The sequence below is a fragment of the Pristiophorus japonicus genome, chromosome 15, assembly GCF_044704955.1.
Source record: "Pristiophorus japonicus isolate sPriJap1 chromosome 15, sPriJap1.hap1, whole genome shotgun sequence".
In the NCBI taxonomy this organism is placed as follows: Eukaryota; Metazoa; Chordata; class Chondrichthyes; family Pristiophoridae; genus Pristiophorus; species Pristiophorus japonicus.
Window position 1 is genome coordinate 59,490,390 of NC_091991.1, and position 25,355 is coordinate 59,515,744.

Sequence of the window (25,355 nt, forward strand, 5' to 3'; positions counted from 1 at the left end):
ATGCAGGAAGAGAGAAAAAAAAACTCCAGCGGTGCAAAGCTGAAATGTCTATACAGGCAGACTACCTTGTGTGGGGCAATCGAGTAGTGGTCCCCAAGAAGAGCAGAGATATCTTCATCAATGACCTCCACAGTACCCACCCAGGCATCGTAATGCTGAAAGCGATAACCAGATCCCACGTGTGGTGGCCCGGTATCGATGCGGACTTTAGTCCTGCGTTCACAGATGTAATACTTGCTCGCAGTTAAGCAATGCACCCAGAGAGGCGCCGCTAAGTTTATGGTCTTGGCCCTCCAAACCATGGTCTCGGGTACACGTCGACTATGCAGGCCTGTTCTTCGGTAAAATATTCCTTGTGGTTTTAGACGCGTACTCCAAGTGGATTGAATGTGAGATAATGTCGGCTAGCACGTTCGCTGCCACCACTGAAAGCCAGCGGGCCATGTTTGCCACACATGGCTTACCCGATGTCTTGGTGAGCGACAACGGGCTATGTTTTACCAGTGATGAGTTCAAACAATTTATGACCCGTAACGGGATCAAACATGTCACATCTGCCCTGTTTAAACCAACGTCCAATGGTCCGGCAGAGAGAGCAGTGCAAACTATCAAGCAATGCTTGACGAGGGTAACTGAAGGCTCACTGCAGACTCGCCAAACCCGAGTCCTGCTTAGCTACCGCACGAGAGCACACTCACTCACTGCGATCCCACCTGCTGAACTGCTCATGAAAAGAGCACTTAATGCAAGGCTCTCGTTAGTTCACCCTGATCTACATGAACACGTAGAGAGCAGGCGGCTTCAACAAAGTGCATGCCATGATAGCGCAAATGTGTCACACGAGATTGAAGTCAATGATCCTGTATTTGTATTAAATTATGGGCAGGGTCCCAAGTGGCTTCCCAGCACTGTCGTGGCCAAAGAGGGGAGCAGGGCGTTTCGGATCAAACTTTCAAATGGACTCATTCACCGGAAACACTTGGACCAAATCAAACTCAGATTCATGGACTACCCTGAGCAACACACCTTGGACCCTACCTTTTTTGATCCCCCAACACACACACCAGTGGCAACCAACACCACGGTTGACCACGGAGCAGAACCCATCATCCACAGCAGCCCTGCAGGGCTCAACACACCAGGCAGCCCAGAAAGGCCAGCTGCACAGCAGCCCAGTGAGGGCCCAACAAATGACTCAACAACGCCAGCCTTCACACCGAGATGATCAACCAGGGCAAGAAGGGCCCCAGATCGACTCACATTATAAATAGTTACACTATTGACTTTAGCGGCGAATGTTATGTATCTGGACTTGTATATACTCTGTACAGCCACCAGAGGGCTCATTCCCGAGAAACCCGAGGGATCTCATAATCCCTTGGGAGCACACATATTTAAGAGTGCTTCACAGGTTGGAGAAGCACTCTGGAGACCTGCAATAAAAGACTAAGATCACACTTTACTTTGAGCTCACAGTGTTCAGCCTGACTCTTATCTCCATACACTACAGCTTTATTTTCCAGTGCATGCCAGAATACCTGACCTGGCATACTTCAGTTTTAGAGTGCAGAGTATTTGCACTGAGGTTGCTCCATATAATGTCAGAACGTAAAAAGTGGAAGTGTAATCACTACCGTTTTAGATTCATTATTTTATAAATATTCAAAAACTTGTTTTCTCCGTCAAAATGATTTTGTAAATTTGTTTAAATATAGTAAAGAAAGAACTTGGATTTAGGGGCCTAGACATTGGATAATGCAGCATCATCCAGAGCACCTGAAACAGGTGTTAGGCCCATTGCCTATGCAAACTGGGGTCCAACCTCTGTCTTAGGCTCCTTCTTGAATTTGGTCAGCAACTGACCGCAGCATGTGTCATACATGCGGTTATCTGATTTCTCAAGTGCAGAACAGCTTAACCAGCTGGAGGCTCCTACCAAAAGGTAAGTAAAGACTGTCTAACTTGCTCCACGTTAAAACTGCGGGCTGCTGCCAGCCACCGCTCTCCCATCCCCCACAATCTCTACCCGCCCCCCCCACCCCCCACAATCGCCTCCTCCCCCCTTTCCCAGACTCAACGGTTGCTTTGGTGCCGGTGCTCTCGTCAGCCAATCTTCATCTTTTTCAGAACCAGTGCACTGCCTCTTTGGGTGCAACTGACAGCCTCAGAATGTTGGTTGGGTCCTGATGATGCAAGAGGATCAATAATGCGTGATCCGCTTGCTCATCAGGGTTTGTGTTTGCCACTAGGTTTGTGCCCGAATTCGGATGCAAAACAATTTCTCGGTCATAAGCACCTTTTCATAAGCTCAGTATATCCCAAAGCACTTCACAACCAATGAACTTTTTTTTTGAGGTGTAGTCACTGATATAATGTTGGGGAAAACGGCAGCTAGTTTGTGCACAGCAACATCCCATAAACAGTAATAAGATAATGTCCACATAATCTCTTAGTGATGCTGTTGAGGGGTAAATGTTTCAAATAGTGCCCTGGGATCTTTTATGTCCACCTGAAGAGGTAGATAGGGCCTCAGTTTAGGGTCTCATCCAGAGGTCAGTACCTCCAGGAAATCAATCATTGACATATGGTGTGAATGATTCAGGTCATACCTTATCGTGCCATAACAGAAAACATTAATCTGCTCATCCACCCCTTTTTATCATGCTTCCTTTTCCACCCTACCAGGTGTACCACAGCAACAAGCAGGGGGTTATCAGTGTTATGTATGTAAACCTCACCAATGTGTAAGACTTGCCACCAGGGGGCACACCTGTGGGAGACCTAAGGGTCACCTGTGCAGCCTGGGCAAGCAGGTATAAAAGGTAATCTACCATGTTGCTTCCTCATTCTGGAGGTATAAAAGGTAATCTACCATGTTGCTTCCTCACTCTAGAGTTACAATAAAGAGACCAAGGTCACAACAGTTTGAGCTTAAGATGTACAGTCTTGTGGAGTTATTCTAAACATAACAATCAGTATGAGGATCCTGGCTCTTCTATTTTGCCCATGCCCATTGTAAGAGATTCCGTTCCTGTCCCCCCTTACAGACAGTTCTTGGACTTCAGGATTTCTAAGAACAAAATACACACAGCACAGGGTTTGGCTCAATCTTCGATTTGTTCGTTTATTGAACTCACAAAATTCCCCCCAGTACAAACCCCTCTGTAATTTGACCGGAATAACACAAAACCCACAATACAAAACCTCAACTTAAAGTTACCTAACACTGACATGAAATACCACAGTTTAAACCTTTCCGCGATTCGATTGCTACTTACAAAATTACTCAGACAAACCCCTCTACGACTTGGCTGAAACTTAAAATCACCCACACAGTTGGTTGTTCTGGTGTTGATTGTAGGCCTGGACAAGATGACCAAACTCTATCCTTCTTCCCGACTGCAGTCACCATACTCCGAAGTTGTCCACTTTTTTATAAGGATTCATGGGCCCGAGTTTGGTGGACTTACTGCCGGCTGCCTCAGCGGTCTCCATGTTTTCTGGACGCTCTCCCCTTCGAGCGAGTTTGATGAGGTCGTCACGGCGGCGGGGAGAGAAGACCACTGGGAGCATCTGCTGGCGTGCGCCGGCCAGCAAAGGTCCTCCCGTCCACTCCCTCCCCAGGTTGGTCCGTGCGGTCCTCCACTCCAGCAGCAGAAGAGACCGCCGTGTGGAGGCAGGTCTTACCTGAACAGTAAGTATGATGATTTGCAAAAAAAGGTTAGTGCACTTGTTTTCTTCATTTCTTTTTCAGCAATTTTGGTGGATAGAGTCCTCTGAAGGATGTGTAAAAGTTTTTTTTCCATTTTTTGAAAACTTTTTTTTTTCCGGTTTCCCCCCTCCCTGGGCCCGACTCTATCCTCGGCCTTACTTTGCCGAGGATCGCATTTGCTGCCCAGAATCTGACCTACCGCCCACTGCCATGTAAGGCCCATTTTTTCCACCGGGCTTTTTTTCCCCTATTTTTCCACCAAACTTCCGCCTAAAGGATCTTAGCGGTCCTTTTGATGGTACATGGGAGGAACTTAGGTTTGACCAAACTTGGGCCCCATATCACAATATCTCAAACATATTTCTTGTTGTTATCCTGTTGAATCACCCAATGGTTAACACCTTTTAATTGTCAGCTGATTCCACGCCCTGGTCTAGGTGGAACCGAGCAGACATGATCAGTTCTCATGCTGTTTAAAACAATGCAGACCTTTCAGGTAAAAGATATCTGGCTCCAATGTTAATGAATGTGTGATGTCCCTCTTCTTGGCAGGAACCATTCATCATCCGGTGCTATTGTCCATGCTAATGGCATTCCCAATACCTAAATTGTCGTCATCATCATCATAGGCAGTCCCTTGGAATCGAGGAAGACTTGCTTCCACTCTAAAAATGAGTCCTTAGGTGGCTGAACAGTCCAATACGTGAACCACAGTCCCTGTCACAGGTGGGACAGATAATCGTTGAGGGAAAAAGAGGGTGGGACTGGTTTGCCGCACGCCCTTTCCACTGCCTGCGCTTGATTTCTGCGTGCTCTCGGCGATGAGACTCGAGGTGCTCAGCGCCCTCCCGGATGCACTTCCTCCACTTAGGGGGGGAGGGTAGAAACAGATCCTATACCATACCCTCTTCATCAACCCTGTCTTTGAATCTAATTTTTGTAGGCAGCTATCCAGAGACATCCACCCAGGGGATTATTTAGTGAGGAGCCTCTGGACCCAGTTCTCAGGGCTGGTATTTAAAATGCTTCTTGATCATTAAATTTATGTGTAGGGCAGGCAGTGCAAAAATGTCCCATAATGTGTTGCAGATTGTGAATAAGTTGCAGGAGTCCACTACCCACATCTGCAGCCATGCAGTCTGTTATGTATGGAGAAAGAGTCAGACCAGATACTGTGAGCTCAAAGTAGTGTGACCATAGTCTTTTATTGCAGGTCTCCAGAGTGCCTCTCCAACCTGTGAGGCCTCCTTAAATACCTGTGCATCCAAGGGATTATGGGATCCCTTGGGACTCCAGGGGATGAGCCCTCTGGTGGCTGTGCAGAGTAAATACAAGTTTACATATATAACACAGTCAACCCTGGAAAGATCTTCAAAAGGCAGGCCGTAAAAAAAGAACAGTTGTATCTTCTTGAAAGGCAGGTCCATGTGCTTCCATTGATGCCTTGGGCAAGAGAGTAGGAACTGCTATTTCACAGGGTTTCAAAGATTTGATTGGTACCATTCTGCCTGTTTTCTTGCTTACTAATAGATAAGCAGAGCCAGTACCTAATACTATTGGCCTGGCAGGTTTGGACATACATGATAATGCTATCTCTCAGGACAGCGACCCTTGTACACTCCCTTCAGACCACTTTGATGCCTCCATATGAGGAAGTTAGCAACCAGGGCTAAAGCTAGCCTTGTCACAGCAAAGATGTAGCTGCTGGCAGGTCCCTTGGATGCACCATCGACCCTGAGACAAAAATTACCTCGGGACTACTGCAAAACACCACTCAACTCACAACCTTCCATCACTGAGGGAGCACTGAGGAGAAGTAAAATGTTCAGCCCAAGAGGGAGCAAAATTGTATGAACTAAGGAGAAACACAGTCATAATTTTCAATCATTTACTTTTGGAGAGGACATCAGCTTTTACAGACTGTTTGCCCTGTTTATATAGCAGCTGCAAAAACTGTTTATTGATGGCTGATCGAACTCACCCCACAATGCAGCTTACCTCCTCTGCACATGTGTGAAAATATTGGGGGAATTTTAAGCCCCACTAGAGGGATGGATTTGGGTCGGTTGGGATGTGAAAATATTAAACATTTGAAACCCAACCCCAACCTGCCCACTTATGGTTTGGGGGGCAGCAACCAAACCCACTTATCCTGTTCTTTCCCAAGTTACCATGAAAGTAAAATGGAATGACTTCTCAGAGCTGGGGATTGCCTTCCGAGGATTTCCATCTTCTAGAGAATAGTATTGATGGAGGACTTCAGTACTGTGAAGAACACATTTATTGGTAGCTGATACTATAGGATTGTTGCATTTATTCTGCTTTGAGAATAAAACTGTTGGAAGCTTTTGTGAGCTTTTAACAGGCCACATAATCGCATTTAAGGTTACTGGATATATGCCAACCATCAGTGTGAATCATTCACAGTGTTTAGTTAATTCTGGAATGAAAAGATAACCCACAGCTACTATTCTCTATTGCTAACCTTCTTCTTAACCCCCTCTCCCCTGTCTCCACCACACTCCCCTCTCTTCCTACTCCTGCATCGTTACCTCTGGTGTCCCCCAAGGATCTATCCTTGGCCCCCTCCTATTTCTCATCTACATGTTGCCCCTGGACAATATCATCCGAATACACAGCGTCAGTTTCCACATGTACGCTAACGACACCCAGCTCTATCTCATCACCACTTCTCTCAACCCCTCCATGGTCTCTAAATTGTCAGACTGCTTGTCCGACATCCAATACTGGATGTGCAGAAATTTTCTCCAATTAAATATTGGGAAGACCGAAGCCTTTGTCTTTGGTCCAAACCACAAACTGCATTCCCTAGCCACTAACTCCATCCCTCTCCCTAGCATCTGTCTGAGGCTGATCCAGACTGTTCGCAACCTATTTGACCCTGAAATGAGTTTCCGGCCACGTATCCGTGGCATAACTAAAACCGTCTCTATCCACCTCTGTAACATTGCCCGTCTCTGCCACTGCCTCAGCTCATCTGCTGCTGAAACCTTCATCCATCTTTGTTACCTCTAGACTTGTCTACTCCAATGCACTACTAGCTGGCCTCCCACATTCTACCCTACGTAAACTTGAGGTCATCCAAAACTCGGCAGCCCGTGTCCTAACTCACACCAAGTCCTGCTCACCCATCACCCCTGTGTTCGCTGACCTACATTGCCTCCCTGTTAAGCAATGCCTCGATTTCAAATTTCTCTTGTTTACAAATCCCTCCATGGCCTCACCCCCCCGCTATCACGTAATCTCCTTCAGCCTCACATGGTCCTCTCATGTCTGCGCTCCTCATATTCTGCCCTCTTGAGCATCCCTAATTATAACTGCTCAACCATTGGTGGCTGTGCCTTCTGCTGCCTGGGCCCTAAGCTCTGGAACTCCCTGCCTTAACCTCTTCGCCTCTCTAACTCTCTTTCCTCCTTTAAGACAATCCTTAAAACCTACCTCTTTGACATCTGCTGTAATTTCTTCTTATGTGGCTCGATGTCAAATTTATTTGTTTTGTCTTATAACACTGCTGTGAAGCGCCTTGAGAAATTTTTCTATGTTAAAGGCGCTATATAAATACTAGCTGTTGTTGTTAGTTGATAGGTGATAAGTGATAAGTTTGCCAACTATCTGCTAGGTTGAACTCTTGGGAACCATGAATCACTTCTGATGAACTCCCAGCCCACATCATGCTTGATACTGGAAGTTTGCCAGATGGGAATGGGAAATTGTGAACTTTAGCAGCCATTACAATTTAAAGGATTGCAGTCCCTTAAAGGTAAGTGGCTATATTATCTTGTAGGTCTTACAAAGGCTGATAATATTTTTAAAGTATATATTTAAGCTTTGCCAGAATCTTTATGGTGCAAAAAATGTGAGTGGCAAAATAAATATGAAGGCAAAAAATAAAGACTGTGGGCAATCATGAAATGGCGCAACACCTGAAACCTCTGTTTGAGGATTGGTGGAGTCGCTGCTACATGATGTGAGAGCTTGCTCTGTTTGACGTGAGAGCTTGCTGTTTGGCACTCTAGGGAATCCTCCCTAGCAAACCACAGTGCAGTGTGTCTGGCAGGAGGTGGTGACCAGGCTTAACTTTGTGCACAGTACCCACATTATCTGGAACAGACATGGAAGAAAATGGCGCACCTTATCTAACAGCATGTTCCACATTTACTGCCCACACCAAGCTCTCACAACCTTACAGCTGTTTCATTGCTTACAATACGTGGCCTTACGTCTGCAGGACACACATGCAAAATGCAACTTACAGGAGCTCTCAAATTTTCAAAGGGGTTCTGTCATGTATGTATGCTTGGGTTTACTAGCCACCAGGTGGCGCCACTGTCGGAGGTCATTGGCCTGTGCACACATGAGTGCGGCCCAGGTATAAAAGGCCAGCCATCTTGTAATGTAATCACTTTGGGCCCTAATAAAGTCGAGCCAGGTTTGTACCTGTTCGTGAGTTTACAATATTCAGCCTATTGGGTTATTGCATACGCAACATTTGGCGACGAGGTAACAAGAACCTCGCATGCAAAAATGAGCACAATTGGAATTCTGGAGTGAGTCATGGAGGGAGAAGATTGGGCAGACTTTGTAGCCGACTTGAACCAGTACTTCGTGGCCAACAAAAAGGAGGAAGAGGCAGACTCAGTTTGGTGCTGGGCAGTCCTCCTCATGGTTTACGGTCCAAAAATCTATGGACTCATAAAGAATCTCCTCTCACCCTTAAGTCCAACGGACAAGGACTAAACATTGTTTGGTCTGGTATGTGACCATCTCAAACCAGATGAAGGCATCATTAACTCAAGATATCGATTCTATACGCATGTTCGTTCTGAGGGCCAGGATGTATTGGAATTCGTTGCCGACCTAAGACATCTAGCTGGACCGTGTAAGTTCGAAACTGTGTTGGCAGACATGCTGCGGGACTTCTGTGTAATCGGCATCAACCACGAAGTGATCCTGCGTAAGCTATTGGTGGCGGAGATGCTGGATTTGAGCAACGCCATCACGATTGCCCAATCATGCATGACGACGGACAAAAGCTTAAAGCAGATATAATTGAAAAATCGGAACTCAGCAAGTACTGTAAACAAGATAGTATCATCGTTTGGAGGAGCTGCATATGGCAGGGCCTACCCGACTGCGTACGCGAAACCTGTGGCTGCTCAAAGTCAGCCAACGGGAATGAATCCGATATCACTGTGTTGGCGTTGTGGGGAAAATCATCAGCATCATCAGTGTCAGTTTAAACAGTATATTTGTAAAGGCTGTTCGAGAGTGGGGCATCTCCAGCGCATGTGTCTGCAACTGAGCAAGCGTGCTGCGACACACCACATGGAAGATGATGACCAGTCTAGCGTGGATCCGGATATGCAATCCAAGATACCAGAGGAGGAAGTTTATGGACTGTATTCATTCCTAACAAAGAGCCAACTGATAATGATTAATGTAAAACTTAATGGTGTGCCTGTATTGATGGAATTGGACACGGGTGCGAGTCAATCAATAATGAGCCAGAGAACATTCGACAGGCTGTGGGATAGTAAGGCTGTGAGGCCTAAGCTAAGTCCAGTCAATGCCAAGTTGCGCAAGTGCACTAAAGAACTTATAATGGTGATTGGCAGTGCAGTAATCAAGGTGTCGTATAATGGTGCAGTTCACGATTTACCGTTATGGATTGTTCCAGGCAATGGTCCAATGCTGTTCGGCAGGAACTGGTCAGAAAAAATCGAATGGAACTGAAATGATATCAAAGTGTTGTCGGAGGAGGAGGATACGCCACGTGCTCAAGTGCTGAGTATGTTCCCCTCGCTGTTTGAACCAGGCATCAGCAATTTCACAGGAGCCAAGGTGCAGATCCATGTGGACTCGGATGCAAGACCCGTCCATCATAAAGCTCAGGCAGTTCCGTACATGGTGAGGGAGAAGATCGAAATCGAACTGGACAGACTGCAGCGTGAAGGGATCATATCACCGGTCAAATTTAACGAATGGGCCAGCCCCATTGTTCCTGTGTTGAAAAGTGATGGCACTGTCAGGGTTTGTGGAGACTACAAGGTTACGATCAACCGAGTTTCGAAACAGGATCAATACCCGTTACCGAAGGCTGATGACCTGTTTGCTAGCTGGGGGGAAGTCATTCACAAAACTGGATCTGACGTCGGCCTACATGACACAGGAGCTGGTCGACACGTCGAAGAAACTTACGTGCATCAACACTAATAAAGGACTGTTTATCTACAACAGGTGCCCTTTTGGAATTCGCTCGGCTGCAGCCATATTTCAGAGGAACATGGAGAGTCTACTGAAGTCCGTCCCCAGTACTGTCGTGTTCCAAGATGACACACTGGTCACTGGTCATGACTCCGCCGAACATCTGAACAACCTGGAAGAGGTTCTACATCGTCTGGACAAAGTGGGACTCAGACTGAAATGCTCGAAGTACGTTTTCATGACACCGGAAGTCGAATTCCTGGGGAGGAAAATTGCTGCTGACGGTATCAGGCCTACGGACTCGAAAGCCAAGGCCATCAAAAATGCATCCAAGCCTCAGAATGTGACTGAGCTGCGTTCGTTCCTTGGTACTCAACTACTTCGGTAATTTCTTACCTAGATTGAGCACCTTATTAGAGCCACTGCACATGCGACAAGAAAAGGCGACAACTGGGTTTGGGGTGCTTCTCAAGATAGAGCTTTTGAGAAAGCTACTAATCTGCTTTGCTTTAATAAGCTGCTGGTACATTATGATCCGTGTAAGCGTCTAGTGTTGGCCTGTGATGCTTCGTCACATGGAGTTGGTTGTTAATGAGTCGGGCAAATTACAACCTGTTGCATATGCTTCAGAAAGTTTGTCAAAGGCGGAAAGAGCCTACAGCATGGTAGAGAAAGAAGCATTAACCTGTGTGTATGGGGTTAAAAAGATGCATCAGTACCTGTTCAGTTTGAACTGGAAACCGATCACAAGCCACTTACTTCATTGTTTTCGGAAAACAAAGGTATCAATATCAATGCATCGCCCCGCATCCAGAGGTGGACGCTGACATTATCTGCCTATGATTATGTCATTCGCCATAGACCTGGCACTGAGAATTGTGTCGATGCATTGAGCCGTCTGCCATTGCCCACACCGGAGGTGGAAACGCCACAACTGTTCCTCATGGATGCTTTTGAAAGTGAAGGAACCCATGTCACGGCCCAACAAGTTAAGACCTGGATCAGCCAGGACCCGATATTATCGATTGTGAAACGTTGTATCCTCAGTGGTGATTGGTCTGCCATACCCAAGCAAATGTGTGAAGAGGCCAAACCTTACATCCGTCGCAAAGGCGAACTATCCATTCAATCAGATTGTATACTGTGAGGTAATCGTGTTGTTATGCCCAAGAAAGGCAGAGAGAAATTTGTGCATGATCTACATAGCACACATCCCGGTATTGTCATGATGAAAGTTACTGCCAGGTCTCATGTATGGTGGCCTGGAATTGACTCTGATTTGGAATCATGTGTGCATCAGTGCAACACTTGCATGCAGCTTAATAAAACACCAGCGGAATCGCCGCTGAGTCTGTGGTCGTGGCCATCTAAACCATGGTCCAGGATCCACATCGACTTTGCAGGCCCCTTCCTGGGAAAGATGTTCTTAGGTGGATGCTTATCCCAAGTGGATAGAGTGTACAATCATGCCATCTAGCACACCCACAGCTACCATTGAGAGCCTTCGTGTCATGTTTGCTACGCATGGTCTGCCTGACAATGGATCTTGCTTCACCAGTATGGAGTTTCAAGAGTTCATGAAACTCAATGGTAGCAAACATGTGAGGTCAACACCATTCAAACCTGCATCCAATGGACAAGCAGAGCATGCGGTCCAAACCATCAAGCAGAGTATGAAACGTGTAACGCAAGGTTCACTGCAAACTTGCTTGTCATGCATATTGCTTAGTTACAGGACAAGATCCCATATGCTTACCAGAGTCTCCCCTGCTCAGCTATTGATGAAAAGAGGTCTCAAGACCAGGCTCTCTCTTGTCCATCCTGACTTGCATAATTGTGTCGCATACAGACGTTAAAGTCAGCAAGGGTATCATGATCGCGCTACTGTGTCACGCGACATTTCTATCAATGATCCTGTGTATGTACTGAATTATGGTCAAGATCCCAAATGGATCGCCAGTATTGTTACGGCAAGGAGGGGAACAGAGTGTTTATTGTTAAGCTCAAGAATGGGCAGACATGCAGGAAACATGTCGAACAGATAAAGCTGCGGCACACGGATGAACCGGAACAGTCTGAGGAAGTTACAATCAGTGACCAACCAACCTACCCTCATTCATCAGAGAACTCGGCTGTCATCAATGAATCTGGACTTTCAATCACTGACATGATCAATGAATCTGGACTTTCAATCCCTGACATGGTCATTGCCACTCCCATCAGATCGGCTACCCAACCCCCAGTCATAACAGACTCAGAACGCTCGCCCAAGGCTGGAGTTGAACTGAGACGTTCAACTTGGGAGCAGAAAGCCCCGGACTGTCTCAATTTGTAAAAAGACCGTTACTAATATCTTAAAGTGGGATATTGTCATGTATGTATGCTTGGTTTACTAGCCACCAGGTGGCGCCACTGTCGAAGGTCATTGGGCTGTGCGCATGCCTGTGCGGCCCAGATATAAAAGGTCAGCCATCTTGTAATGTAATCACTTTGGGCCCTAATAAAGTAGAGCCAGGTTTGTACCTGTTCGGAGTTTACAGTATTCAGTCTATTGAGTTATTGCATACACAATAGGTTCATACATAAAACAATCTAGCTGCATGATGCATGGTTAGTTGCTAACACACAGAATATCCTGCCATCAATGACTCCTGCACTTTGTAGTGCAGTGACATTACTGAGAATTACATAAAATATACAGCACAGAAACACGCCATTCGGCTCAACTAGTCTATGCTGGCGTTTATGCTCCACTCGAGCCTCCTCCCATCCTTCCTCATTTAGCTCTATTGCATTAACCTTCTATTCCCTTCTTCATATGTTATCTAGCTTCTCCTTAAATGTCCCTATACTATTTACCTCAGTTGCTCCCTATGGTAGCGAGTTCCACATCTCACCACTCTCTGGGTAATGGAGTTTCTTCTGAATTCTCTATTTGATTTTTTGGTGACTATCTTATATGTTGAGCAGACATATACTGCTGTTGCTATTGAAGGATATGAAAGTGCTGGCTATACTCATCCATGCATCACTAATGCATATATGGGCAACATGTTAGCTGATACTACAACAATTGAGGCAAAATGGAGGCTCATTTATTAAATGCTTTATAGCAAGCAGTAATCCAGACCAGACTCAGCATTCAGCTCTCACAGAAACACCTAAATTGTTCTCTCAGATTATTATGTCATCTGAACTTCTCAATAAGGTTTCTTCTAAACAATTCACCTCCCATCCAATATCGTCTTTAACTTTGCTGGACTGTGCTTTTCTAATTCCCAGTGCTTTAAGAAGTTCTTGAATTTTTTGGAAAACTAAGGCCCCTATTTTCCACTTGCTGCATTTTTGGCGCCCACGCATTTTAATGTACGATTTTTTTTGTACATCGGCGGCAGAAAAAAAATCGGGACTTTCGCCACAAAATATTTGCATTTGGTGCCGTGCTTTACAAAGTTGTCTGGGGGGGACGGAGCTTCAAGTCCATGCTAAAAACTCTCCGGGCATGCGTGAAAAAAGAAACTTCCTGGTCTGGATCAGACATTTTTAAAGAGCACTTTGTGATCGGATCGTTTTTCCTTTTATGATCGGATCATGCTGGTTGGATCTTTCTGCAATTTTGAGCATTAAAACCTGCAAAACATGGCTGAGAGGGAAGTGGAAGAGGAATTCGAAGGTGGAGAAGGAGGCGCTGTTCGATTTCTCCCACACAAAGTGATATCCCTGGTAGATATCATTGAGAGGAAATGGGATCTGCTGGCAACTCAAGAGGAAAAGTGAATAAAAATAAAACCTGCTACAATGGCTCAACGTTGGGATGATGCTGCTGTCGAGTAAAATGCAGTAGCCATCACCCAGAGAATCGGTGGACAGCTAAAAAAGAAGTGGCGGGACCTAGGACAATGAGTTAAAGTAAATATGCACTGCAATTACATTTGTAAATGTCTGTGTGTGTGTGTGTGTGGCCACCACAGCAGAAGGACACTCTCTTTAAAAAGTTCTATTTTCATCTTTACAGTTGAAGAATGCAAAGATCAGGAACCACAAGAATTGTACTGTTCGAGGTCCACCAAGTAAGCTGCAATTGAGTCAGCTGGAACAGAGGATCTCTGATAAAGCTCACCGGAGAAGATCCACCACCAATATGGACGCTGGGCCCAGGTCATATAGACGGGGTAAGCCCTATAATTTGCACTGTTGATTGGCTAAATACCGCATGGGCTAGCTAGGCTTTAATGGATGTTTTCGATATGTTTTACAGCAGCTGCGCATCAGGAAGAGACAGAAGGTGATCCAGAAGGACAAGCGGAAGTACCAGCAGAAGTACCAACAGAAGTAGCAATCGAAGGACATTCAGAAGCGAGTCCAGAATTGTTTCCTGACTTTGAGCAGGACGATCTGGATGAAGGCCAGCATGAAGATCCCCCCACTGATCAGATGGTCATATTGGACCTGCAGCCGGTGGAGCCCATGGATCAGGATGTGGGTCCTAGTATGGTCCAGCAACGCACACCTGTAAGAGGGATGCCCAATAGGGTCGAGGAGCAAGGCACAGGTGGGAGATGGCGAAGGAGAGTGGAAAGGATAGCTGAACCACAAGCGCAGGTAGACATGGTACAGCTCACCAGGATGAATGGGGAGAGTATGCAGCTAACCAGGTCACTCCTGGACACCATGGGTGAGGTGAGGGTAGAAATTGCGGGGCTGTCAGGAGAAGTAGCAACACTGTCTTGAGGAATAGGACCACCACTGGCGGGGCAGATTAGAGAGGGAATGGTGGATGCACTTGATGCACTGTCGGGACAGCTGATGGGGAAATTGTCTGACATATGTGACGGAAATTTGCAGGTAGCTGCTGCAATAAGGGAACACACCCAGTTTGTCATTCAACAACACCAATTGGCGGCATCAACTGCTGCCTGTCAAATAATCCCCAGAACACCCTCAGGGACTGTGCCGCAGGGTGAGCCACAGCTTGAAAAAGAAGATGAAGACGAACATGGGCCTTCCAGAAAGGTGTCTACTAAGTCTGCCCCTGTCCAACCCAACCAACGAAAAACAAAACAATATAACCTTGGGCTCACCGGAGGGCCGAGGAAGTCTGCTGTGCCAACAGATAGGGCTAAGGGTAGAGGCACCAGGGCAGGCGAGGGGCACTACGCGCTAGTGTTTGTTGAATAAAGGGGAGGAGAGATACTTGTATCTTGCTGTTACTTGTTTTATTAATAGAAAAGTTCATACAATAAAGTTTTATTAATTGAAAATGTTAAAGTTTGCGAGAAGTTTAAAGTTTGATACATGTTAATTGAAAATTTTAAAGTTTGATATTTTATTGAAAAGTTAAATGTTTTATTAAAGTTAAGTACAAATGCACAAATGTCTAATAAGCCTATTCTTTTAATTTAATCAGAATCGGTGCATTATTTTGTGAATTTAACCAACATAAACCAACACAACATTATTAAAAGTGCAAACAGGTGTAAACAGTCAAAATGGTGTGACACTATAATCAACCGTGCCACCATTTAGCCTTCAGGCAGAAAAACGTTCACAGATTAGCCACTGACTCAAGTCTCTAGCAATGGCTAGCGGTTCCCTTGGTCGCTCCACCCTCCTCTGCCGTCGTCCTGCGGCTTGAGGTGGTTCCTCTTCCTGCTGCTGGTCCTCCTCCTCCTCCTCGTCAGCCTCCTCCGAATCCTCATCCCTCCTTCTCCCCTCAGGAGGATCGTCAATGTCCAGTACCTGTACTCTCATGATGGCCAAGTTGCGCAGCATGCAGCACCGAGCAACTTGGTGAGGGGAGTATTGCAGGTAGCCTCCAGAGTGGTGCAAGTATTGGAAATGCTACTTTAAAACACCAATTGTCCTCTCTATGATGCTCCATGTCGTTATGTGGGACATATTTTACTGACGCTCTGCCAGAGTGCGGGGTTTGCATAGTGGGGGTCATAAGGCAGGTGGCCCTGAACAGCCAGCTCTGCCCTTCTGGCAGCTCCAGAAACATCGCAGATATAACGCTCTCACGTAGGATGAAAGCATCATGGATGCTACCGGGATATTTGGCATCCACTGCCATGATCCGCTGCAGATCGTCGCACGCCAGCTATGTTGCATATGCAGACTATGGATGTACTCTCTGTGTAGTCACTGTGTGGTTGCATAAGATGGAGACTTGTTTACCTGATGTACCATCAATAAGGTTTACACTGCATATATACATGCTGGCACAACTAGAGGGTGAAACTAGTGGAGACTGGGGCTTTCCTGCCATGGTGGCAGGGCCCAGTATAAAAGGCTGCACGCCATCCTTGTGCCTCACTTTGGAGTTTGGAATAAAGGACCAAGGTCACTACAGTTTGAGTACAACACATTGCCTCGTGGAGTCATTCATAAGTGCACTATAGATATAATAACTGGCGACGAGAATACAGACTTTCACGCGATTAGGGCTACCTTTGGCACACTAAAAGATTTCGTAGAGGGCGATAATTGGGATGCTTTCACGGAAAGGCTCAAGCTATATTTCGTGGCAAATGACCTGGCAGGGAGACGGACGCATCAGCGGAGACGTGCAAGGCTATACTGCTGACCAGTTGTGGGCCCGAGGTCTACCACCTCGTTAGGGGCTTGCTGGCACCCATGAAGGCCAAGGATAAGACATATGATGAGCTGACTGAACTAATTCGCGACCAACTTAAACCAAAAGAGAGCATTCTCATGGCCAGGCACAGATTCTACCCTCACCGCAGACCTGAGGCCGAGGAGATTTCAAAATATGCTGCCGACCTCAGAAGACTTGCAGCACCATGTGATTTTGGCACGCACCTCAACGAAGCATTGCGAGACATCCTCGATATAGAAATTGGCCACGAGGGCTTCCTCACAAGTTATTATCTGCTGACACCACACTCAAGCTGCAGAAGGCCATCAGCATCAGTCAGGTGTTCATGACCTCGACCTGTAGCACCAAGTAAATTATTCATCCTGTGGACTCAAACCCGGCAAGTACTGTACACAGAATGGTGCCTTTCACAGGCAAGACTGTAGAACATGGCTCTGCCCAGGGCAGAGAGCACTGACCTCGGGGTTCCAGACCTCAGGGTTCCAGAACTCAGAGTCCGCCAAGAAGTGCTAATCGAGTAGCACCATGCTGGCGTTGCGGAGGAAATCATAGGGCTCACCAGTGTCGGTTTGCTGAGTATGTATGCAAAGCCTGTAACACGAAGGGCTACCTCCAGCGTATGTGTAAAAGAAATGCGACTCACTATCTAGCGGAGAGGTTGGTAGATGACTTTGAATCCAGCGGGGAGTATGATGATTTGGCCAGAGAGGCAGCTCAGCCCCAAGAAAAAGTGTATGGAGTATATACCTGCACCACCGATTGTCCTCCAGTGAAGATGGAAGTCAAGATAAACGGCGTTCCAGTCTTCATGGAAGTGGACACGGGAGCGAGCCAGTCAGTGATGAGCCAGAATGCCTTTGAGTGGCTATGGAACGAAAAGCGACCCGAGCTGGTTCCAGTACAGGAAAAGTTGTGTACCTTGGTAATGCGGATGTAAGTGTAATCCATAATGGCGTGGTGCACAAGTTACCTCTGTGGATTGTTGCAGGTGATGGTCCAACGCTACTCGGAAGAAGGTGGATGGGGACGATCCAGTGGAAATGGGAAGACCTCTTCACTCCAGCAATTGATGTCCCCCATGCTCAGAGGCAGAGCAAAACCTCACCGCTTGGGCCAGGCACCAGAGAACAGACCAGCACAGCATCTGAGGCACAAACCATCCATCATGACTGCGTGGCGATGATCCGATTGGAACGACCTAAAAGTACCTTCCCAGCTCCAGTGGCAGGACTCCTGGGGAGGAAGATCGAATTCACAGGCAATCTTCCAGCTTTTGTGGCAGAATCACGGGAGAGAAGGATCAAGGCAGTTGATCTCGCAGACAGAGGGAAGATGGCGTCCTTGATGCAGCGAGGGGCAGCGTGGCTGAAAAAAAAGATGGCCGCGGCAATATCACGAGGTGCAACGTTGAGGGAGCAAAACATGGTGTCTAACCAAGGATTTGACTGAGGTAAAGCCAGCAGGGTTCTCTTAAAGGAGACCTGCAACCAACTAAACTTAGAGACATTGTATGCATGGCAATCAATGTAACGAACTGATTAAGATTGTGAACAAAATGTTGTTGCGAATTGTCAGTACTACTCCCAATGTAAAGAACAAAATGTTGTTGCGAGATGTCGGGAATAGAGTGTCCCCAAAAGTAGCAAGCGAGCGACCTCAGAGGGTGAAGGCACAGATCCTGATACCCTGCCCCAGGTCTATCCCATGCTGCAGGCACCCGATGGCACTATTTGCCACGGACCTATTAACGAAAATGGCACCAATGCGTGCAGTCGGCCGCCGTTGCCCACCATCCGGGTGGAGACGGCGCAGACCCCAGACCCAGTCGCTCCCTCAGCCATGTCTGGGAGCGAAAGGTCAGAACCAACGAGTTCCCCAAATGGGATCTGGAACAGCCAGGTTCCCAACACCGTTGGAGGGTAGGCAGAAGATTCTGCAGCTCTCAAAGGAAGACAGGGAGGCTACACATATCTGTGGCTCTGCCCACCACTAGGCAACGGCAAAGGCCCCGAGTCCTGGCAAGGTGAGTGAACCTAACTCTGGGGAGAGCTAAGCCAGTACACATAGTGCAAAGGTAATGGGCACAAAGGACTTGGAGGAGAGTGATGTTGTATATGCAGACTATGAACATACTCTCTGTGTAGTCACTGTGTGGTTGCATAAGATAGAGACTTGTTTATCTGATGTACCATCAATAAGGTTTACACTGTGTATAAATATGCTGGCACTACTAGAGTGTGCAACTGGTGGAGACCGGGGGTTTCCTGCCCTGGTGACAGGGCCCAGTATAAAAGGCTACACACCATGCTTGTGCCTCACTCTGGAGTTTGGAATAAAGGACCAAGGTCATTACAGTTTGAGTACAACACATTGCCTCGTGGAGTCATTCATAAGTACATTACAGACATAATAAGCTGCACATTTAGGGAGTGGAGCCCTTTCCTGTTGCGGTATACTTTGGAATCTTGCAAGGGCACTCTCAAGACGATGTGGGTACAGTCAATGGCACCCTGTACCCTAGGGAAGCCAGCAATTCTAGAGAACCCTACAGCACTGTCTCTCATTGCCTGTGTGGTCATAGGGAAAGTGATGAACTGGTCCCCTTTGGCATATAGTATAGCAGTCACCTGGCACATGCAGCAATGGGTGGCGTGCTGAGAGATCGAGCATACGTCCCTAGTTGAAGCTTGAAATGATCCTGTAGCATAGAAGGTAAGTGCCGCTGTTACCGTTACTTCTACAGGTAGGACATTCCTCTTTCCACGTCTTGGTCGTATGTCTGCCCTAATTAATTGGCAAATCTCAGTGATGACCTCCTTTCTGAGTCGCAGCCTGTGAACGCAGTCTGTCTCATTCAGTTGCAGGTATGAGCGCCTCTCCCTACAAACTCGCTGAGGGTAAGGCCTCCTCCCCATCAATCTGTCTCCCCGATATCGGCGTCGAATTATTCGTCGCCTCTGCATGTGCATGCCATGTATGGCCAATGCCCTTATCACATCAGGCATGCTAAAACTTGCATGCATTATTATTGTTATTATCCAGATAAATATTTAAATCACTGACACCTCTCATGTCCGTTTTGCTCCACAAGGCTGGGTAACGCCCTAGATTGGACCACACCCTGATCTGCGCATGCATTTGTTTGTACAGTGATTTTCTTGGGTCACCTGTGACAAATGGTGATTTCTAACTGCTGCTGTGCCTGTGCACTAAATTTCCCATTGGATGCTGACTACAGTGATTCTCTTGGGTTACCTATGACAAATGCTGATTACTAGCTTGCTGCTGCGCCTGTACACAAAACGTCCCGTTTCGGATGCTGACTACAGTGATTCTCCTGGGCTCTGGTGTGTCCAGCCGAGCCCACGACTCTGCCCGGCCGGCACTTCCCCGACCTGTGCCTGGAGCCCAGCCAGCAACGATTGTGTTGGGGTAAACAATCGTGATTTGGGTGAAAAAGAATCACCATAACCCTAACCCAGCAAAATTATTTCAGTTCCCTCCCTCCAAAAAACGTATACATTTGTTAAATTGTCTCGCTCCAAAAACTCGAAAATTACTTTCAGAGTTATTTTCAGAGTACCCTGTCCAAAAAAAATCTATGTATTTGTACTTTATTTTGTCTTTTGCCTGGCCCCAATATCCTTTTGTGTGTTGCACCGATTTCCTTAAGTTCACAGAAAGTTTTTTTTTTTCAGAGCTTTTTGGCAGTGTGTGCCACACTGAAAAAAATCGTGGACGGCCAAAATCGCCTAACTGCAGAAAAACGGCACCCGAGCCCGTTTTCACTTGTGTCTGCGTCAAAAAATTTTTAAACTGGTGCATGTGGTCCGCGCTGGTGGGCAAACATTTGCGAAAATTGGAAACTGAGGATTTGACGCCAAAAAATGTTTGGAAGACAAAAAACGGCACACAATCGTGGCGAAAATAGGATCCCTTAACCTTTTGTTAAAACACAAACTAGCTTATGGTTGAATTTCAGTATTTGAGAAAGTCTGATTTTTTTAATGGATGAGTTTAAAACAATTTGTTTATAAGGACAAATTTATTCAGAAACTGAAGATATGAACCCCAAAATTGCCCTGGAACTGGTTTATATTTCGAGGGTTTGTGATTGTTTGAAAATGAGGATATTTAAAAAATGCAGATTTGTTGCCAAACTGACAATGATCACTGCTCTTGCTGGTTATGCCCTTCACTGACCTATTTAATATGGAGCCGGAATGGGTAGGGGGAGGGGGAGGAGGAGGAGGAGGCAGAAGAAGCTATTATTAGTAAAGCCACAAATGTAACAAGACTGCACAGTGCACACACCACCATAATATGGTTCTAGTGACTTATAGACTGCTAACGTCATATTGTTAACATGATAATATATAGAAAAAGAAATGGTGTGTGAAAATGTCAACCTCACTTGTAAAATAGAAATCATTTTGCAGCTATTCATCAAGGGAGTACCATGGCAATTTGAGACTGTATTTCAATGCCCATCTCCATTGATTTTTCAATCTTGGCTGTGCTGTTGTGGCACAGTACAGGACAGAGATTGGGTAACTTTCACAGGAGGGAAGATAAAGTTATTATCCAGCAGTTCTCACTCAGCTCCTAGCAGCAGGCTCAAGGGCAGCACTGGCAAGCAGATTGACCAAAGAAGGAGGTGCACCCCCCCACAAAAAACTAAAAAGGGGAGGGAGGGGAAGTGGAAGTAATGGCCCTAGATTTCCTTGGGCGGGGGGTGGCGGGGGAAGGGCTGTGATGGCGGCTCACCATATTCCTGCCATAACTTCAGTGGGAGTCTAGCAGAATCCACTGGAAAATGACATGTCCTGTGTGCCAGGTCTGCACTATGGCTAGGATTTTCCAGACTGTCTTTTATGAGGTAGGCAGAGGTTCAGGTCTTGCAAGGAAAATAACACCAGGTTGCTGGCCCCAGGGGTAGAGCCAAGGGCAAAATCTCCATGCGTTGACACAGAAGATCGAGTGAGATGAGGTTTGTTGGCCTTCAGATGGGCGGAATGGGCCATACTGGAGATAAGGTTCCAGGCCTGGATGTCTGAAGACTACAGAAATTACACAGAGGCCTAAGGGAACGCTTCAACAAGTCTGGATAACCTCCCCCGAAGCAGCCAGATGCCAGACTGTCCAGCTGAATGGGGCAGGCAGGCACTGAAGATGCACCCATAGTGAAGTGGGCACCTATTGGCCCCATGCAAACGAGGTGCCCTGCTGCTGATCCCACAAATGCAGGAAGGTACAATTCTGGTGTAACCACCAGGATCGCAGCCCACAGATTTTCATGGCCAGTGTAACTGCAAAAAAAAAATGGTCAAAGTTAAAAATAAAGTCAGAGGATTATTAATGTTTTTATATTGGATATGTGCTTGTCTGGAATACATTTTTAATATTTTTCTGGATGTGTTAAAGTCTAGCAAACCAAACTTATGCTGCCGCATCAGTCAGTATCTGATCTCTAGTCTGATTTAAGGGCCTGATACCTTACATATGGCTGTGTCACAGCACAGACTAGCTTATATGCTTGCTACAGATTGTCACAGGTTCTGCTTCACTGCTTCAGTTGATTGGCTGAAAACAAAAGTATTATCTCACTGCTTTTTACAATTGATTTAGGCTATTAACTGGAGAATAGAGAAAGAAGGGAGAGTAACTGGATAAAAAGATAGAGCTGAACACTACCACCCCCACCTCTCATTAATTCAGCCATTACAAAGACTTATTTTTCTATCATCTGATTGGATAAGCAAGCCTGTCTCCAGAAATCAGAATAATCCGGTGTGATTCCCTTCCCCCAATACTACCACTGCCATAAATCTGCAGCCATTTAAAGATTAAATCTGGTTGGATTATCCACCAGCTGTGATGTTGCACCATTTATCTCTCATTTTTCACTTCAGTCGGCGACCCACATGCTCAGTTCATAGTATGATTTGAACACAGAAGACCACGCTCGTCAGGACTCAACAAAGTTTAACTCTAACTGTTCCTCCCCCCCATGTCCTTGTAGTGGAAAGGAATGGATGCTGTTTGGGTCGTGTGGTGTCTGCATGCACACAGATGATCTTTATTTCTTCTGAGCTTGTTAAAATGTTCACGACTGACTTGCAGAGGCAGGGAAATTTTCATTGTTCATGACATAAATGGAAACAAAATGTGGTACTCAGCACTTAGTGCTTTTTCTCTTTACTATAGGAACAGTCTTCATTAGGAAGACACCACTACTTCAAACCATCATGTGAAGATTTGAACAACCTTTCTGCAACTTTCAATTAGATCAAGGTGGCTCATCCTTCACGTTACTCTATTTATTTTGGTTTGATGGAAAAGAGAATGCTACTACACCTCAGATGGTGCTTCGGGAACAGTTTGAGACTGCACATTACTTTGTGGATTATCTGCTCCAGCTGCTGTCTTCCTTATTCGGTCAAAGCACAGAGTAGGATCCCAACCGAAACGTAAGCACCTGACTTCATTGCATTACAGATTGACTGAAAAATGAATATACATTTTATATTAAGGCACATTAAATGGGAAAACTTACTGTTCTATTTTCATACTTATTTTATATTTTGTGTTTGTCCAAAGTAACATTTACATTCTCATTGAATCTAACACAGTGAGGAAAGTACTGATATTTTTTCACCCATCTAAAAGCTAATCCCCTTTTGGCAATAATTATTTTTTTAATTCAAAAATAACCATTGAATGGTATACATTTTTTTAAGTGAGCATTTGCTAAAAGCTTACAGTATTTAAAAAGCGGACAGTTTTAAAGACTTTGGCAAAAAGGTTTTTGAAATTTTTCTACATAACTGTTACATACACCCTGTAACTATTAATTTGTTAAAACACAAATATACTTAATATGTATTTTTTTATTATTAGTGTGCAACTGTGGGCTTCTGCATTTGGTGGAGAGCTGAATTCCATTGTAACAAAGTATTCAGGCTCCTTATTGCTACAGAAGGTCAGTAAGCACAATCAACCAATCTTTCCATCTTTTAAGTAAGAAACGTAGAGGGAGCTTGAGCAGCACATGTGGGTAAGACCAATAATGTAAGGGTATCATGGAAAAATCGATGAAATCACAGAAAGGAATTCCTAAAACACCTGTAAAAATCCTGGAATTCCTTGTAATAAAAATAGAATTGAACTAATTCAGTTATCATAAGCCAGTAGCTGCAGTTAATTATGAAATATGATCCCCCAAAACTATTTTCATGTAATAAAAACAATTTGAATTTTTCAGCAAGGGCCTTATGATGTTTTCAACTACTGTAGTTTGCTATTAAAATGGCCCAAGCATAGGCAGTCAGCTTCACTTGAAAATAATAAACATTATTGAAATCTCTTGCAATAAAAGGCTTTCAGGTATAAGAGTGACAGGTGTCATTTCTCTAATCCATTGGATTTGTCATTTCCTTATAATCCATCTAATATTAACAAAGCAGAGAGGCAGCAGTAGGTGAACTTATTGATAGAAGACGTAGTTTCCATTTGTGACATAATTTGTGCTAGTAAAGATTTATTTGTTTATTGTATGGTTATTGTTCTTTGAATATCTTATTGATACTTTATTATGGCTTACACTGAAAATGGCAGAGGTGTTGCATAAGGAATTACGGCCCACAGTGCCATGTTCCCGTTAAAATCTCTGGAAGAAAAGTGCAATTTATGTTGTATAAATGTAGTACAATGGTACCATTTGTTACCTTATTTTAACCCCTTTTTGTTGTGAATTTATTTAACATTTATTCCATTCCCCATTTTCAAGTCTCTGTCTCCTCTTCATCTTCATTGTCATTGTGCTACTGCAATGGTTTCTGCTTTACTGAAGGAAACAATATGGGGGACTTGCTACTTCATGGTTACCATCAGAGCAGTTTCCTCATTTTCCTGTGGTAGATGCACTTCTGTAGTGTTTTCTTTCACAACGTCGATACAGTACTACAGAACAGTATTGCAACAGGGAAGGGATGTGGATTGTGGCTTGCGCTATAATATTTTCTTTAATGTAAATTAATTCAAAAGTGTAATAGTTGATGTCGCCACATCATAAGACACAGAAGTAATTAGAACAAATGGACTTCTGTTCTGACATCTAGACTTAATAGCATTTTAGAAATTTCAAGATGGCCCACTCAAAACTTAGATGTCTATTATAAACTAGCTAGGCAGTAACTCGTTTCACTTGTCTGGAGAAGGCATGGTCATGGCAGATTTCTTCCATGCCCAAAGTGTTAATTTCACTGTCACTATATGACAGCTGGAGCAAGAATTCCCAAGGAAGAGCTGTTGAGTTTATTGTTGAACTTAGTAACCCTTCTAAACCAGAGTGTGTTCTGTAATCATATTACCAGCTCCATATATTGGTGCTTATTTTTTAATGGCATTGGGAGAGGTGCTTAAGAGTATTCTATTTTCCTCTCTCGCATGTGTGCCAAAGGAGCCTTCAGAAAGTGCTTTCAGAAAATAGGCAAAAATCCAGATGGATTGCACCTGTAACATGTTAAAAGAAATTAGCAAAGGGATAGCAGACGCAGTGTGGGAGGACTGGCAGACAACTAATGTGATTCCTATATTTAAAAATGGAAATAGAACAAGTCCAGGGAACTATAGATCAGTTACCTTAATGTCGATGGTAGGAAAGATAGTGGAATCTTTACTCATAGATGTAATAGAAAATGTAATAAAGAGTAGACAGCACGGATTTCAAAAGGGAAGGTCCTGTTTGATCAACTTTATTGAATTCTTTGAAGAAGTAACTTTGTAAAGAGTAGACAA

General features: G+C 45.2%; 1 protein-coding gene across 1 annotated transcript in view; it reads left to right on the top strand.

Annotated features, from left to right (window-relative positions):
* The first annotated feature begins 1,880 nt into the window (after positions 1 to 1,880).
* LOC139281546 (voltage-dependent calcium channel subunit alpha-2/delta-4-like) overlaps positions 1,881 to 25,355 on the top strand; it is a 745,953-nt gene continuing 722,478 nt past the window's right edge. The window contains exons 1-8 of the mRNA XM_070901711.1: positions 1,881 to 1,942; positions 3,441 to 3,720; positions 13,953 to 14,109; positions 14,196 to 14,449; positions 17,643 to 17,760; positions 19,914 to 19,988; positions 22,845 to 23,007; positions 23,457 to 23,538. Coding sequence (XP_070757812.1) covers positions 1,881 to 1,942; positions 3,441 to 3,720; positions 13,953 to 14,109; positions 14,196 to 14,449; positions 17,643 to 17,760; positions 19,914 to 19,988; positions 22,845 to 23,007; positions 23,457 to 23,538 — 1,191 coding nt within the window. The remainder of the gene's footprint in view (positions 1,943 to 3,440; positions 3,721 to 13,952; positions 14,110 to 14,195; positions 14,450 to 17,642; positions 17,761 to 19,913; positions 19,989 to 22,844; positions 23,008 to 23,456; positions 23,539 to 25,355) is intronic.